We start from the raw sequence: 15,513 nt of genomic DNA, 5'->3' as shown, positions 1-15,513 counted from the left end.
GACTTCAGGAAAACGTCTGCCACCAGATGTCTCTTACTAACAGCTTTTCTGTCCCGAGTATGTGTTCAATTACCGTGATTTTTCTCTGTTGATGTGAGAACCTGTGTGGCAAAATACCAACATACACTACTGAACTCCTGAAAAAACTTCGTAACAATGATATAACGAAGGAGAATACATTGCTCTCGTTTTATGTCCCAGAAAACGAAGCCCCAATTCCGAAAACGGGCCACTTATATATTTTCCGTCGTTTTTAATACAGCTGCTGTGGTGGACGATGGTTCGCACACTCGCCTCGCAAGCGACAGTTCCCGGGTTTGATTCCCGGGTCGACCCAGAGACCTTCAGACGCGGTCTCCTTTGCCCTAGCCTGTTCGTACCCTCTGCATCTTGTTCGTCGCGGATGTAAAACAGCCGGTTGCGTGTCGTATACCGGGGGAATGTTTGGGAGCTTACTTTCCTTGTGTGTTCACCATTCTTGTGTGTTTGTGTTGTCCCCTGCCCAGTGCAACTGCCCCAATAAACTGCCCACGCATGTTGGGTTAAGCCACGACGCCTACTCCCTCAACTAAAATTTACTTCCTCACCAACTGTTTCTTCCCCTGTCCCCCTCCTTCCTTCTGACTTGGTGCTGGTAACCCCGACATTTTTGAGGGGAGCTTACTTTCCTTGTCTGTCCACCACGATGCTGCTACTGAGTTAATTCTTGCCTCCTGAAATGTTCGATATGAATTGTAGTTTTAACCAAGCACTTGTTTTGTTTGTGTCAGTCTCCCTTTTGGCGGGAAATTAATTGTATCAGCACTCTATATACCTTTAACAACAATAAATATTTCAAATCAATGATGACGTATTAAATCATTCTACATCAGCCATCCGAGCTCAGAGACTTTCCCACCACACTCGGATGTCAAATCAAAATTACGACTGTCTCAGCTCGGGATGGCTAATGCAGAGTAATTTAATACATCATCAATAAATTTCTGCCAAGAGACTAACACAAACAAAACAAGTGCTTGGCTAAAACTACAGTAAACATCGAACATTTCAGGAGGCAAGAATTAACTCAGCTTTGTAGTAGCTTCACTAAAAACAACGAATATATATATATATATACATATATATATATATATATATATATATATATATATATATATATATATATATATATATATATATATACATAAGTGCCAGGTTTTCAAAATTTAGGCTTCGTTTCCGGGGAATAAAACAACGAGGGCAATGTATTCTCCCCTGTTATTTATTTGTCAGAAAGCTTTTTCAATACTTCAATAGTGTATAATGGTATTTTGCTACACAGGTTCTCACATCAACAGAGAAAACTCACGGTAAATATAATACGTACTCGGAGGCGGACAAGCTGTTAACGGTGGTGGCCTCTAGCGGCAGGCAGCTTCACTACTCCCCCATTTCCACGCCTCTCTCTCTCTCTCTCTCTCTCTCTCTCTCTTTAAGCACATGACTGCTGAGGAAGAGGCGACATTATCGAACACAGGCAGGACTACCTCGAATTTTTAAAGGTGTAATGTGTAAATCCCTCTCTATGCTGAACAAAATCCCTCTCTGCTGAACAAAATCCCCCCTATGCTGAACAAAATCCCTCTCTATGCTGAACAAAATCCCTCCTATGCTGAACAAAATCCCCCCTATGCTGAACAAAATCCCTCTCTGCTGAACAAAATCCCTCTCTATGCTGAACAAAATCCCTCTCTCTGCTGGACAAAATCCCTCTCTCTGCTGGACAAAATCCCTCTCTATGCTGAACAAAATCCCCCTCTATGCTGAACAAAATCCCCCTCTATGCTGGACAAAATCCCCCTCTATGCTGAACAAAATCCCCCTCTATGCTGAACAAAATCCCCCTCTATGCTGAACAAAATCCCTCTCTATGCTGAACAAAATCCCCCTCTATGCTGAACAAAATCCCCCTCTATGCTGAACAAAATCGTCATCCTCACTGTCTGTGGCCGCCTCTTACAAAATTAATGCGTCTGGCTACTGATTGATGAATGAATGGATAGATGGATGGATATAGATTGACAGATGGATGGAGATAGATAAACACATACAGATATATACACACAGATAGATGAGTTACTACCGGCAGGCTTCGAGCCAGGAAAATGGCTCAGTTCTGTCCGATAAAAACACTATAAAAAACGAATCTACAGACTGTCTCAATGTGCAGGTCACCTTTTTTGATTTGTCAGTTGGTGGGAAAAAAAAAAAAAAAAAAAAAGGATGCTAAGAAAGCACTCAGAGAGCGCATACCTCCGCCAATGCTACTAAAAAGGATCCGGATCTGCGTCCGGATCCGTCCCAAAATTCTATATTGGTCCATGGCCCACTCTTCCACAAAATTTCACTGAAATTCATAGAGAAAGTTTGGAGATAACGTCTGGACGGACATGCAGACAAACACAGGTGAATACCACTTAGTTGGCGGAGATAATAATAACAATAACCATACAATGATACAATAGCGAGTTTACCCTATGACTAGCTACCAAGGAGACTCATCCCTCCCTCAAAACTAAGGCTTATATTACTTACTGCAACCACGACTTACCCGCTAGCACTGTGGAGCCCGTAACACCTCTCCCTTGGTGATTTATATTGGGTTACTGGTAGTTAATATCCTTTTGCACGTCATCTATGCAGAATATGGCGATATCACAATGATTTATGTAACATGGTGAAGGACTGCATGTATGCAAAATAAATTGCTTAGGAAATGGTGTTAGGGAGCTTCTTTAACTGTGAGGCCTAGTTTCATCATTATATATATATATATATATATATATATATATACTGTATATATATATATATAAATAAAAGCACTAACACACCAAGCCTCCTATTTTCAGTGTTACCAACAGGACTCACTCTCAGCTCCTAGGACTCACTCTCAGGCTCCTAGGACTCACTCTCAGGCTCCTAGGACTCACTCTCAGGCTCCTAGGACTCACTCTCAGGCTCCTAGGACTCACTCTCAGGCTCCTAGGACTCACTCTCAGCTCCTAGGACTCACTCTCAGGCTCCTACGACTCACTCTCAGGCTCCTACGACTCACTCTCAGCTCCTAGGACTCACATTCAGGCTCCTACGACTCACTCTCAGCTCCTAGGATGAGGTAAGCTCCAGTGACTCCCTTAAATCACACACACACACACACACACACACACACACACACACACACACACACACACACTTAGGCTCCTATGACTCACTTAAATCTCTCTCTCTCTCTCTCTCTCTCTCTCTCTCTCTCTCTCTCTCTCTCTCTCTCTCAGGTGATCAGTGTGGTGTATCAATCAGGAAATTAGTCTGTCCCCCAACACGAGGTCGATAAATCCTCAGGAAACCAATAAATGCAGGGGAAGGGAGTGGTAGTTAGAACGAAAGAGGGTGGTAGTTAGAAGGAAAGTGGTAGTTAGAACGAAAGAGTGGTAGTTAGAACGAAAGAGTGGGAGTTGGAACGAAAGCGTGGGAGTTAGAACGAAAGCGTGGTAGTTAGAACGAAAGAGTGGTAGTCAGAACGAAAGTGGTAGTTAGAACGAAAGAGTGGTAGTTAGAATGAAAGAGTGGTAGTCTGAGTGGTAGTCTGAACGAAAGTGGTAGTTAGAACGAAAGAGTGGTAGTTAGAACGAAAGACAGAGGTAGTTAGAACGAGAGTGGTAGTTAGAACGAAAGCGTGGTAGTTAGAAAGAAAGAGTGGGAGTTAGAACGAAAGAGTGGTAGTTAGAACGAAAGAGTGGTAGTTAAAACGAAAGAGTGGTAGTTAAAACGAAAGAGTGGTAGTCAGAACGAAAGAGTGGTAGTTAGAACGAAAGCGTGGTAGTTAAAACGAAAGCGTGGCAGTTAAACGAAAGACAGTGGTAGTTAGAACGAAAGCGTGGTAGTTAGAACGAAAGAGTGGTAGTTACAGCGGAAGTGTAAAACCTAGCGGATAGGTCACAGGCTGGTTAGTATCCAAGTTTGGTCGAAATCTGTTAATTGTGAAGGGCAGACGTGTCGGAAAAAAAAAAAAAAAAAAAGTGAAAGTACGAGGGAAAAAAAAAAAAGGGGGGGGGGGGGGAGAAAAAGCCCTCTGGCACCAAAAGCTCAGAATCATGAAGAAAGGGTACACATATTTATACACACTTTTCCTCCTGTACGTTCACTAATACGGGAGGAAATATGCAGTCCACAAGGCACCGTACTGAGAAGAGGATGCAGGTGTTCCCCAGACAGGTAGAGTTCTATCCATCTACCTAGCTCTATCTATTAGCGATGTGGAGTTGGTGATAATATTTCCCAACTCCGACTTCAGAAATTTTACAAATACCACTCCCACTTATGATGCAGGTAAATTAATAATATTCATGAACTGAGAGACGCAATTCTTAAGTCTTTATTTTCAATTCTCTACTTATAGTGCTTCCAAAATAACAAACAAACCGTTATATATGGTTGTAAAATAAAATGAATAAAGTATTAAAAAGATATGACTGACCATTTCAAAACCAAAAAGCTACGAGTCGGAGAGGTGGGAATGTTACCACTCCCACTCCAACTCAAAACAGACGACTCCCACTCCAACCTAAAACAGACGACTCCCACTCCAACCCAAAACAGACGACTCCCACTCCAACCCAAAACAGACAACTCCCACTCCAACCCAAAACAGACGACTCCCACTCCAACCCAAACCAGACGACTCCCACTCCAACCCAAAACAGACGACTCTCACTCCGACTCCACGACCCTGGTATCTATCTACCTATCTATCTGCCTGTGTCTCTATGTCTCAAGGTATCGGAGTTTATCTATGTCTATATTATGTATCTACCTGTTTATTAATCCATCCATCTATCTAGCTATATATCCTTCCATCCATCTATTTATTTATCCTTCCATCCATCTATCTATCTGCTTTTGCGTCTAGCTAGCTATTGGTGTCTATATATGCCTATGTATCTATCTATCTTATCCTGCGTGAAGCGTACAGTTGACTCAAACACCTCTCTTCCCTCAGTCATTACCAATCGTTAATTACTCCCGATATATTCCACCAATACTAAGGAATACTAGTGCTGCCTCTGTGTCCTGGAGCTGATAACCCTTACCGAGGTGTCCATCAGTGGGTGTTTCCTAAGTCAACGTGGTTTTAATACCTATAACCGCGGTGTGGACGTAAACATACCTACCAACATTATATTTCTCTTCTGGAATTGTTTGCTTCTGGAGTTTATGGTCACCCTGTAATTGAAAATATATACATATACACCGCTCGCTCTCTCTCTCTCTCTCTCTCTCTCTCTCTCTCTCTCTCTCTCTCTCTCTCTCTCTCTATATATATATATATATATATATATATATATATATATATATATATATTAACGTGGGTCGTCAATACTAAAGGAGTATCGTGTAAACAGGGATGTTGGCGCCGTTGAATAATGAAGCGAAAGCGAGGGAGATGAACGATCGGGAAGACAGAAAAAAAGAAGGGAAGGGCAGACGATAGGGGTTGAGGAAGGGGGATGGCTAAATGGCTGAGGGAAGGTCAGCGGCAGGGAGAGGAGGGGATAGTGGAAGGAGGGGAGGAAGACAGAGGGAAAGGTAAGGGGAAGACCAAAGGGAATCAGCACCGAGAGAGTAGTTTATTTTCATACAGCATTTCATACCATTAGTTTACTTATTCTGCGCATCAGGTGATTATTACATACATTACATAGAGAATATTGTGTTCCAAGCATGACTCCGAACGTTAAACATAAACACAGGCCATTACAATACACCGCGTACGTTAACTTTTCTCCATACAGTATTGCCAGATACCCAGGCTCATTTCTATACCAATATCACAAGTCCCTCTTTCAATAAATATTCTCTTCTACACCAACAGTCCTTCTTGCAGCAAATATTCTCTCCTACACCTACAGTCCTTCTTGCAACATATATTCTCTTCTACACCAACAGTCCTTCTTGCAACATATATTCTCTTCTACACCTACAGTCCTTCTTGCAACATATATTCTCTTCTACACCTACAGTCTTTCTTGCAACATATATTCTCTTCTACACCTACAGTCCTTCTTGCAACAAATATTCTCTTCTACACCTACAGTCTTTCTTGCAACAAATATTCTCTCCTACGCCTACAGTCCTTCTTGAAACAAATATTCTCTCCTACGCCTACAGTCCTTCTTGAAACAAATATTCTCCTCTACACCTACAGTCCTTCCCACAAATATTCTCCCCAATACCTTTTTCATGAGTCTTTCTTCCCACCTACATAATATTCTCCCACACTTTTACAGTAAGTCCATCTTCCCACAAATATTCTCTGCTACACCTTTTTAACGAACCCTTCTTCCAACAACACCCGTTCCGTTGCCTACACTGCGTTGGTGGCAGGTGTGGCGCTGTGACCTGCCGTCCAGAAAGGGTGTAGTAAGGTGTAGGAAGGTGTAGTTGGAAAGAAAACCATATACTACAAGTGTCTTAGGATATTCTGAAGGAACTATACGCTTTCCTACACTTACTATTGCCTTATTCACAAGTTAAATTCTTCCCGGAACGTAACAACTTTCTTTCAAACTACCCTAAAAAAAATTGCTCTCATTACTGACTTACTCCGTAGACTAAATCGGTTAGAAACAATATCACGTACTGGTATGCTATAATGCTTAAGTATAATGATGATAATTATGTTGTTGCCCTATTTAGAATTGACCATATGATGAGTAGGTGGTAATATTTCTCTCTCTCTCTCTCTCTCTCTCTCTCTCTCACCAGGTAAGGTCGCGATTGTGGCAGGTGCGTGGGTGTGCAGGCCTCACCTTGATTGCGCTGGTGATATTTCGCTACAGCAACTACAACCACAACTACCAGCTCTCTTCGCCTCTCAGCATCATCACCACCGCAACCACCAAGAACCACAACTACAACCACAACTACCAGCACTCTTCACCTCTCAGCATCATCACCACCGCAACCACCAAGAACCACAACTACAACCACTACTACCACAGCAACCACAACTACCAGATCTCTTCACCTCCCCACATCACCACTACAACCATCACCACCACCCACGGATCACTACATTCAGTCCCTTCCAGTGTCACCACCACCACCATCTCTCGTCACCATAAAGCCGGCTCACCACCCCAGGTATGCTATCTATCTATTTATTCATCTATCAATCTATCTAGCACATCTATCTATCTATATTTCTACCTACCTATCGATCAATCCATCCAATCTATCCACCTACCTACCTATCAATCCATCCAATCGATCTATCTATCTACCTATAAATCCATCCAATCTATCTACCTAGCTATCAATCCATCCAATCTATCTATCTATCTAGGCGTGACATACTCGAACATAAAACTTGTAAAAATTCTAACCAAAGACAGGGAAAGATTTTAAGCTCCCTAACACCTCTTCCTTAGCGATTTATTTTTGGGTATATCTGGTTAATATCCTAGTGTACGTTTTTTTTTATGCATGTTTCGTATGGGTATGTTTGAAGGCTTTACAGTATATAACAGAAAAGAGGACAATCAGGTGTAATAAGCAAAATAAACCGCTTAGGAAAAGGTGTTAGGGAGTTCCAACGAGAATACGGGCCAGGTTACTTTAATCCACATACATAAAAGAGTGGTGACCAGTCATTTTCCCTGTGTAGCATTCTGAGTATTACAAGTAGCTTCGTAACAGTTCTTCCTTAGCGATTTATTTCACACATTACACCTCCATATCTTCTTGTAAGTTACCGAGGCCAAGGATGAGATGGAAGGATGGAGTGGAGAGGGGTAGGAGAGAGGGGGGTGAGCTGGGGGGGTGAGCTGGGGGGGAGGGCTGTGAAATGGCGGGGGACAGTGCGACAAAGAGGCGATTTGTTTGCGGCCACCCCTTACGGGATTGAGGCGTTTGGCAACAGGTAGACAGACAGAAGTTACTAAGACAAGCTATGTCGACAAGAAAACGACAATAATACGAGTAACACGCAAGGGAATGATGAGGTGCAATGTGGATAATAAATTGCTAAGAAAAATACGCTACGGAAGCCTACAATGCAGCCCGTCAACTCTCACTCACTACATGCAAGCGTCTAATTCCACTTGACCACCAGGCACCTCAGATCAGCCCAGATAAGCCAGATTTCTTCATATGTAACTCCCGATGAAAGACACAGATTTCGGACAAGAAGAACCTAAAGTCGATTCACTTTAACTTGGCGAATATTGTCCTCCTCTTGCAGCTTAGTGAGAAAAAATAATAATACATCTTTTCTCCATAGCACTTCTTCGTGACTAGCAATATCAGTGTTAATTTCTCACTATAGCCCAGCGATTCTATAAGAGATAGCAATTTTAGTCCAAGTTAAAGAGAGAGAGAGAGAGAGAATCGTTCACTAATTCGTGGCTTGTACTATTAATAAATCTTTACGTTGACGTCTTTAATCATAAATAATATTCACTAATGAGGAAATATTAGTACCCTACATAAGCATGGCCAATCGGGAGAATTCGTAGAGTTCACAGTGGCTGTTTACTCGTACAGACTGATTTGCTAGTAGAAGAAATTAACTCTGGCGTGGTGCTGGGTGGTAGGAGGAGGTGCCGTGGTGGGAGCGTGGCGGTGGTGCCTGTGGGTGTGAGGGCGGTGCTGCAGCCTGTCATCCCACCCTCACCCACCCACCGCCGGGTAGCGTGGGCAGCACGTGTGGGCGGCGAGCATGGGCGGCGGGGGGCGGGCAGCGGGTGGTGTCCCTCACTCTCTACGGCGACAACCCTGAGTACTGGCTGGGCCTCCACGACATACTCACTCAGGTAATATATAGTTGTGCTTCCAGAGAATCAATGTTTATTTCTGAATCACAGCCCCTGCAAAAATACAACTATAAACTCCCCCTGGCGTACAGTCGCCATCAAGAATCCTGTTGCCTCTCATGCTTTGCTATCCAAGGACTTTGAAAATCTGTTTTGTGAATCCCCAGCAACTGACCTGATGGCTTTATTTAGCTCCAAGTCAGTTACATCTGTATCGGCTGCTGCGGGTTTACCACACTGATTTTCAAAGTCCAAAGAGAAAAAACAGAAGAAGCGACAGGATTTTCTATGCTGGCTTTACGATACAGAGTACAGCAGGCCTAACAGCACGTGTTATACAAAATGCCCCTTGGTGTATCATCAGCTGGACGAAGTCGAAGGTGTAACAGCAGCAGCAGCTGTGCATAAAATACTCGGTGTTGCAACAGCTGTACAATCTGCCATTCTGGTATAGCAGCAGCAGCAGCAGCTTTAAAACTTCTCCTTTTGACAGCTATACAAGCAGCTCTATAGTTACTTCAGATGATGCAGCCGGAACGGTTGTATGAACTGCCTTCCTCATCGCCTATGTGGCAGGGTTGTAGGATGTGCATGTGTAATGTGTAACGGTATGTGTGATGGTGTCATACTCCGTCTGAACTGTGTAGGTATGTAAATGCTCCATCTGGTGTTAGTGTGGGTATGGCCACTGCCAGTGGCAAGAGTGGCTATACTACTGGTATAACTATATCCACCACAGGTACTTGTATAGCTAGTACGCCGGGTGGAGTCTATGGTTATGCACTGATCCATCTGATGCTGGTGTGGGTGTAGCCACTGGTATACCCCACCAGTATCATACCACACCACAGGTGCGGTTATCATACCCCGGGTGGAGTGTGTGGCTATACACTGATCCACAAGTGCCGGGTCGTGTCAGTGTGTTGTGTCCTCTGCTGCTGCGACACCCTCACCTTTACCTGTGTGACGTCACGGCACTCACAGGCCCTCTCGCCAACCTGTCCCTTGTCAATCCCATGATGTGGCGCATCGCACCGCTTGGCGACCCTCAAGTATCTGCCATCATATTCCGCGACACTGACTCTAAGGTAACATCGCTCTCACTGGATGCAGATCATAAAACATCATCACTATCACACATAGCCATCATCATCACCACAGACATCACCGTCACCATTATCATCACTACCACCATCACTATATTCCACATACTGCACTAGGTACTGAGTGTTAGTGAGTACTGGGCAGGGGCCATCACCCTTCTAGTGTCAAAATTTCCTTTGCAGTAATTCCCGCCAAACCACACATCAAACCAGAGTGAAATTTCGCAGCTATAAACGCTGAAAGAGTATGGTGAACAGAGTGCATGTAAACTCCCAGGGGTCTCTCTAGTTTGTGGGTGATGATTCGACCAACCGCTATAGACAAGCATGTGCCTATACCCTTCTCACACTAACCTGGCCTAAAATTGCCATCTGTCCATCTTGAATACTGAGTTATATCAAGCGATTAACAATAAAACGATGCTAGACAGGAAGAAGTGGAATGGAAAGGATGTAGAGCCATAGTATTGTCTTATTCTGTCACTGAGGTACATGAAATATCTTGCAAGTGGAAAAAAAATCTGGTCCACGTTAAGGTAAAAGATTATAATGTTTTAAGATCATCGGCAGATTATAGAACGAGAAGCAGCTGCGGTGAGGGCGTGGCTGGAGTCAAGGCAGCAGTTCCACGTGATGCGGGACCACCCCAAGCACGAGTTTCCCATCCTCGGGGGGCTCTGGGGGGTGCGGTGGGGGGCAGGAGGGGGCGACTGGCTACCCCCTCACGCCCTCTCTGACCTTCGCAACCAGATGGTCGTCAAAGCCGTGCACAGGAACAAGTACGGAGACGATCAGGATATTCTCGAGGTGGGTTAGCTGTCTCAAGTCGGTACAACACTAGAATTTTATCACGATTTTATTACTGGTCAGACGATTTTTACTGAATAAAGTCTATCAATCTTCAGCCAGGCGCCACAATCCCGTAAGGGGTGGCCGTTTGACTATGAGTTATGTAGTTTAACGGGGAGGGGCACTAGCCCTCCGCTAACCCACTTGTGAAGGGAACACGTAACGTATGTGTTGGTTATATGGTTACCACCCAGCGCTGTAAATGATTTCCTGGCTTACAGGAAACCATTTAGCTTGTCACTCAATGTACAGCCACCTGATTAGCCATGAAACCATTTGGCTTCTCACCCAATGTAAAACCACCTGAAAAGGAAAGAAGAGTAAGAAAAAGTGACGGAAAAGATGGGAGAAATAGGAAGCGGGATGGGTAGACACAGAAAAAGAACGATAAAGGTGGAGGAGGAAGTAGGTAGCACTACATCAAGTGAGTGAATGATGGTCGCCACCACCTACCACGTTATTACTGGTCGGACGATTTTAACTGAATAAAGTAATTCACAGAAGTATACTGGTACCATCAAGCCTTTCGTGATCAGACCAACTCTATTATTGTACTCCAGATAAGAGCAGACGATTTTTATCAAGCTGGGTGTTAACAGTCAGATTCGTCAACAGGCTTTGAAATTTAATGCGGTCGGAAAGTGAAGTGGGAGGGAGGGAGAGGGAGGGGGAGACCAAGGATGAGGTGGAGGGATGGAGCTGAGAGGTTTATGAGGGAGGGGGGAGTGAGTTGGGGGGAGGGCAGTCAGATGGTGGGTGACAGAGCGACTTGGAGGTGTTTTGTCTGCGGCCACCCTTTGCAGGATTAGGGTGTCGGGCTATAGCTAGACAGATAGATAAGACACAACACCTAGCCTAATCGTGCGGAAGGACCTGAATGCCGAACCATTGACTTTGCCCTGTGCCCTTTACCTCTGACTGATTACTAACACACCGAACTCATTCTTACCTTACCCTAAACATATCCACCAAGTTTGGCTTCAATCGGATCAAAGGTGTTCCAGATGTCCTTACCCTGTGCCCCTGACCTCTAACCAACTGGTGTGTAAAATAGGCTATAACAAATTCATCTTCGCTCAACCTGCAACCCTTCCACCATTTATTTATTTATTAATTTATTTTTTGTAAATCGATTCACACCTGAGTTAAAAGACCCTACCTTTGACCCCATTTGAACCTGTCCTCCCAGCGACTGTTCTCAATACTTTCCCATCCCTCAACTCATCCACTTCGTCTGGTGCGGATCAAACCTGAATTTATCTAGTCCTTCAACTCACAATAACCATTTTCCGTTATCTATCTATAACCATTCTCTGGCAAAAATCAATCATCTATCTTCTGGTGGTTATAAATCGGTCTACAGTATACAGGCTATGCCAAACTTGGTACAACTGGAACAGTTCTTTTCCTCAGTCTAGCACACAGACAGACGAACTAGACCAAACACAACCCCATCATGATGCGCATGTGGGTTTAACAAGTGTAGGCCCATGTGTGTGTGGTGTTGCAGGAGGTGTTGTGGGGTGGTATGGTGGGTCGGGTGATGGCACATGACAGCTACTGGTGTCGCACCTTTGAGAACAACACACAACCATGGCCAACACAACGAACACACGGACGATTCGTTGGATTTCGCAAGTAAGTACGAGTAAATCAGTAAGTTACAGTAGATTATAGTCGCCGCGCGCGACTCTGAGGTTGTCATTATCGTACCCTGGCAACCTACCATGCAAAAATGCGTCCGATTTCGTATAATATTATACACGATTCATATTATTATGCACGAATATATTATGCAGGAATAATATTCTACACGAACATATTATACACGAATCACATGCGTCTCACATTATACAAGCAATCAGACGCACTTTTGACTGGTAAATTGCCAGGGCACGATAATAACAACCTCACAGTTACGTGCCGGGACTATAGTAAGTAGTACGTTAGAACTTATAGTAAGTAGGTAGCTAATGCAGTGAGTGAAAGCGTGAGGGGTGACAAATACGAGACCACGTTAGTTTAGTGTAGGAGCAGATCAGACAATTCTCTTTTACCTTCTAACATGCGACGGGAGAAGCAAGGACAAGATGTAGCATCTGTGTGTGTGTGTGTGTGTGTGTGTGTGTGTGTGTGTGTGTGTGTGTGTGTGTGTGTGTGTGTGTGTGTGTAGTATGGGGAACAAGGCCTTACCAAACACAAGTGCTGGGCGTAGGGTGCATCACATCCTCCCATATATTAAAGTAACATTAACCTGCTTTAACATCTAACTTTACTAAAATCCTACTAGACAATAAAGTACAGTTATTTTGCTTTATTATCTGACTTTACTAAAATCCTCCCAGATAATTAAAGTAACATTACTTTTTGCTTTATTTTCAGGTACAAGAAGAAATTTGCTGATGAGAAAATTGGAATAAAGTGCCCTAAAAGATGCCGACCTTCAGAACATAAAGACTGGCTTTACTGCTGACTCTCTCCGCAGCACCAAGACTGGCTCTACAAATGACTCTCTCGACCTCCGCAACATCAAGATTGGCTCCGCTGCTGAGAAATTTCTTCTGCTACACACACACACACACACACACACACACACACACACACACACACACACACACACACACACTCTCTCTCTCTCTCTTCAATAAAAATCCTCAAACTCCTGCACTACGCTACTGATCACCTTTTAACTGCCTACGGTATTTCACGAAGCTGCCGAAACACCTGCGCTTCCCCCACTAACACACAAGAAAGCAGAGCGCAATATATGGACTACCCTGCTGTACCCGATCGAGTTTTTTTAAGAGGTGCTCGTGGTGACGGGGTTAGTGAAGGATATAATGTAACCTCTAGTATTTTTTATTGAGAGGTGGAGGTCCTTTGTGGTAGGTGGGGGCGCGTTGTGGTAGGTGGGGGGCGTTTTGTGGTAGGTAGGGGACGCTTAGTGGTAGGTGGGGGGACTTTGTGGCAGGCGGGGGGGCTTTGTTGTAGGTGGGGGGGCTTTGTGGTAGGTGGGGGGGGGCTTTGTGGTAGGTCGGGGGGGGGGGTGCTTTGTGGTAGGTCGGGGGGGGGTGCTTTGTGGTAGGTCGAGGGGGGTGCTTTGTGGTAGGTGGGGGTGCTTTGTGGTAGGTGGGGGTGCTTTGTGGTAGGTGGGGGCGCTTTGTGGTAGGTGGGGGGGGTGCTTTGTGGTAGGTGGGGGCGCTCACCATCCTCCCTCGATGTAGTGCTGCTCTCGGGTGACTGCCGTTTCCTCTCTTTCTTCCTTCTTCTATCGTTCTCTCCTTCATTCTTTCATCTTCCTTCTGTCTACGGGTGACTCTACACTGAGTGACAAGCGAATGGTTTCCTGGAACACCAGGAAACCATTTACTACGCTGGGTGGTAACCATATAACTAAATTATGGCGCCTGGTGGTTTAGTGGGTAACTAAGGCGTTCCAACCGGATTGAGCCAGTGTAGGTTTATATCCAAGGGGTGGTTGGGGTTGAATGCTCATGTAATGCCACTCAGGGAGGAGTGAGGCAGGTCACTCTCATCATAAATGTTGGGACCGACTTGCGTAGCCCCGGGCTCCTGCGCTCCTTATGGGGTATATAACACAGGAATTGATGATGAAGGAAAAGAGAGAGAGGGGGGGGGGAATACGTGAAGAAAACAAACCGATAGACGATATTAAATAAGAGTCGCAGAAAGACGAAAATGGAAGAAGAAAATGCAAGGAAATGGAGAAGAATGACGAAAGGGGGAAATAAAAAGAGGTAGGCGGGGAAAAGAGGAGGGGAAAGATGAGAGGAGTGAGGATAGTTGTTGAAAACAGGAAGAGGAAGAGAGAGAAAATGATAGGAGGAGATGAAGGAAAATTACGAGAGCATTACAAAAGCCCTTGGAGGGTAAGTGGATCATTTCTTTACCGATTTATTTTGATTATTACTCTCTCTCTCTCTCTCTAGCTCCAAACATTCGCCCTTTGCTAACACTATCCGTTTTACCCGTGAACTCTCTCTCTCTCTCTCTCTCTCTCTCTCTCTCTCTCACCAAGCATTCCCCCTTAGCTAACACGATATTCTCATCACAGGCTGCATTTGCCATCGTTCAGACATACGTCCCTGTCAAATACTTGCATCGTCATTATTACACATGCAGCAGCAGCAATATCTGGGTGTCTGGTGGTGGCAATCATTATCCACTCACCTGACGTATTTATGGTAGGTGGTGGTTATCGTCATCCACTCACTTGAACTCATGCCTATTTCTTCCTTCATCCTATTGTTGATGGTGGCTACCGCCATCTATTCACTTGACGTGGTGATCCCTATTTCTTCCTTCACCTTATGGCAGGGGGTGACTACCGTCATCCACTCACCTGATGTACCGTACTGATGCCAATTTCTTCCTTCACCTGAATCAGTTTTTCTCTGTTCGTCCTCCTTCTCTTCAAGCCTTTCCAATCATTCCTGTCACTTTTTATTACTCTTCTTTTCACTTTAGGTGTCACTGAGTGACAAGCCCAACGGTCTCCTGTTAACCAGGAAATCATGTAAAACGCTGGGTGGTAACCACATAACCAGATTACAGAGTGATGTGGAGCCTACTACGGTGCTCCTATTAACTGGGTGAAGACGCAAAAGAGGGATCCATCCGGGAACCAAACTATCAAACTCTTCCCCGCCACCACAAATGAACGATAGTTCACTGCATGGGACGGACCT

At 44.5% G+C, this 15,513-nt stretch overlaps 1 protein-coding gene across 1 annotated transcript; it reads left to right on the top strand.

Moving 5' to 3' along the window:
* The first annotated feature begins 277 nt into the window (after positions 1–277).
* On the top strand, positions 278–13,277 carry LOC145409100 (uncharacterized). Its single transcript, XM_080279643.1, has 6 exons — positions 278–376; positions 8,634–8,852; positions 9,704–9,940; positions 10,526–10,762; positions 12,315–12,442; positions 13,187–13,277. Exons 1-6 carry the CDS (start codon positions 278–280, stop codon positions 13,275–13,277), a joined length of 1,011 nt encoding a protein of 336 aa, XP_080135769.1.
* The last annotated feature ends 2,236 nt before the right edge of the window (positions 13,278–15,513 follow it).

The sequence above is a fragment of the Coenobita brevimanus genome, chromosome 79 (assembly GCF_032717465.1).
Source record: "Coenobita brevimanus isolate Jiangsu-jjx chromosome 79, ASM3271746v2, whole genome shotgun sequence".
Taxonomy (NCBI): domain Eukaryota; kingdom Metazoa; phylum Arthropoda; class Malacostraca; order Decapoda; family Coenobitidae; genus Coenobita; species Coenobita brevimanus.
The sequence above is the reverse complement of the archived record's forward strand: the minus strand, read 5'-3'. Positions and strand labels throughout refer to the sequence as shown.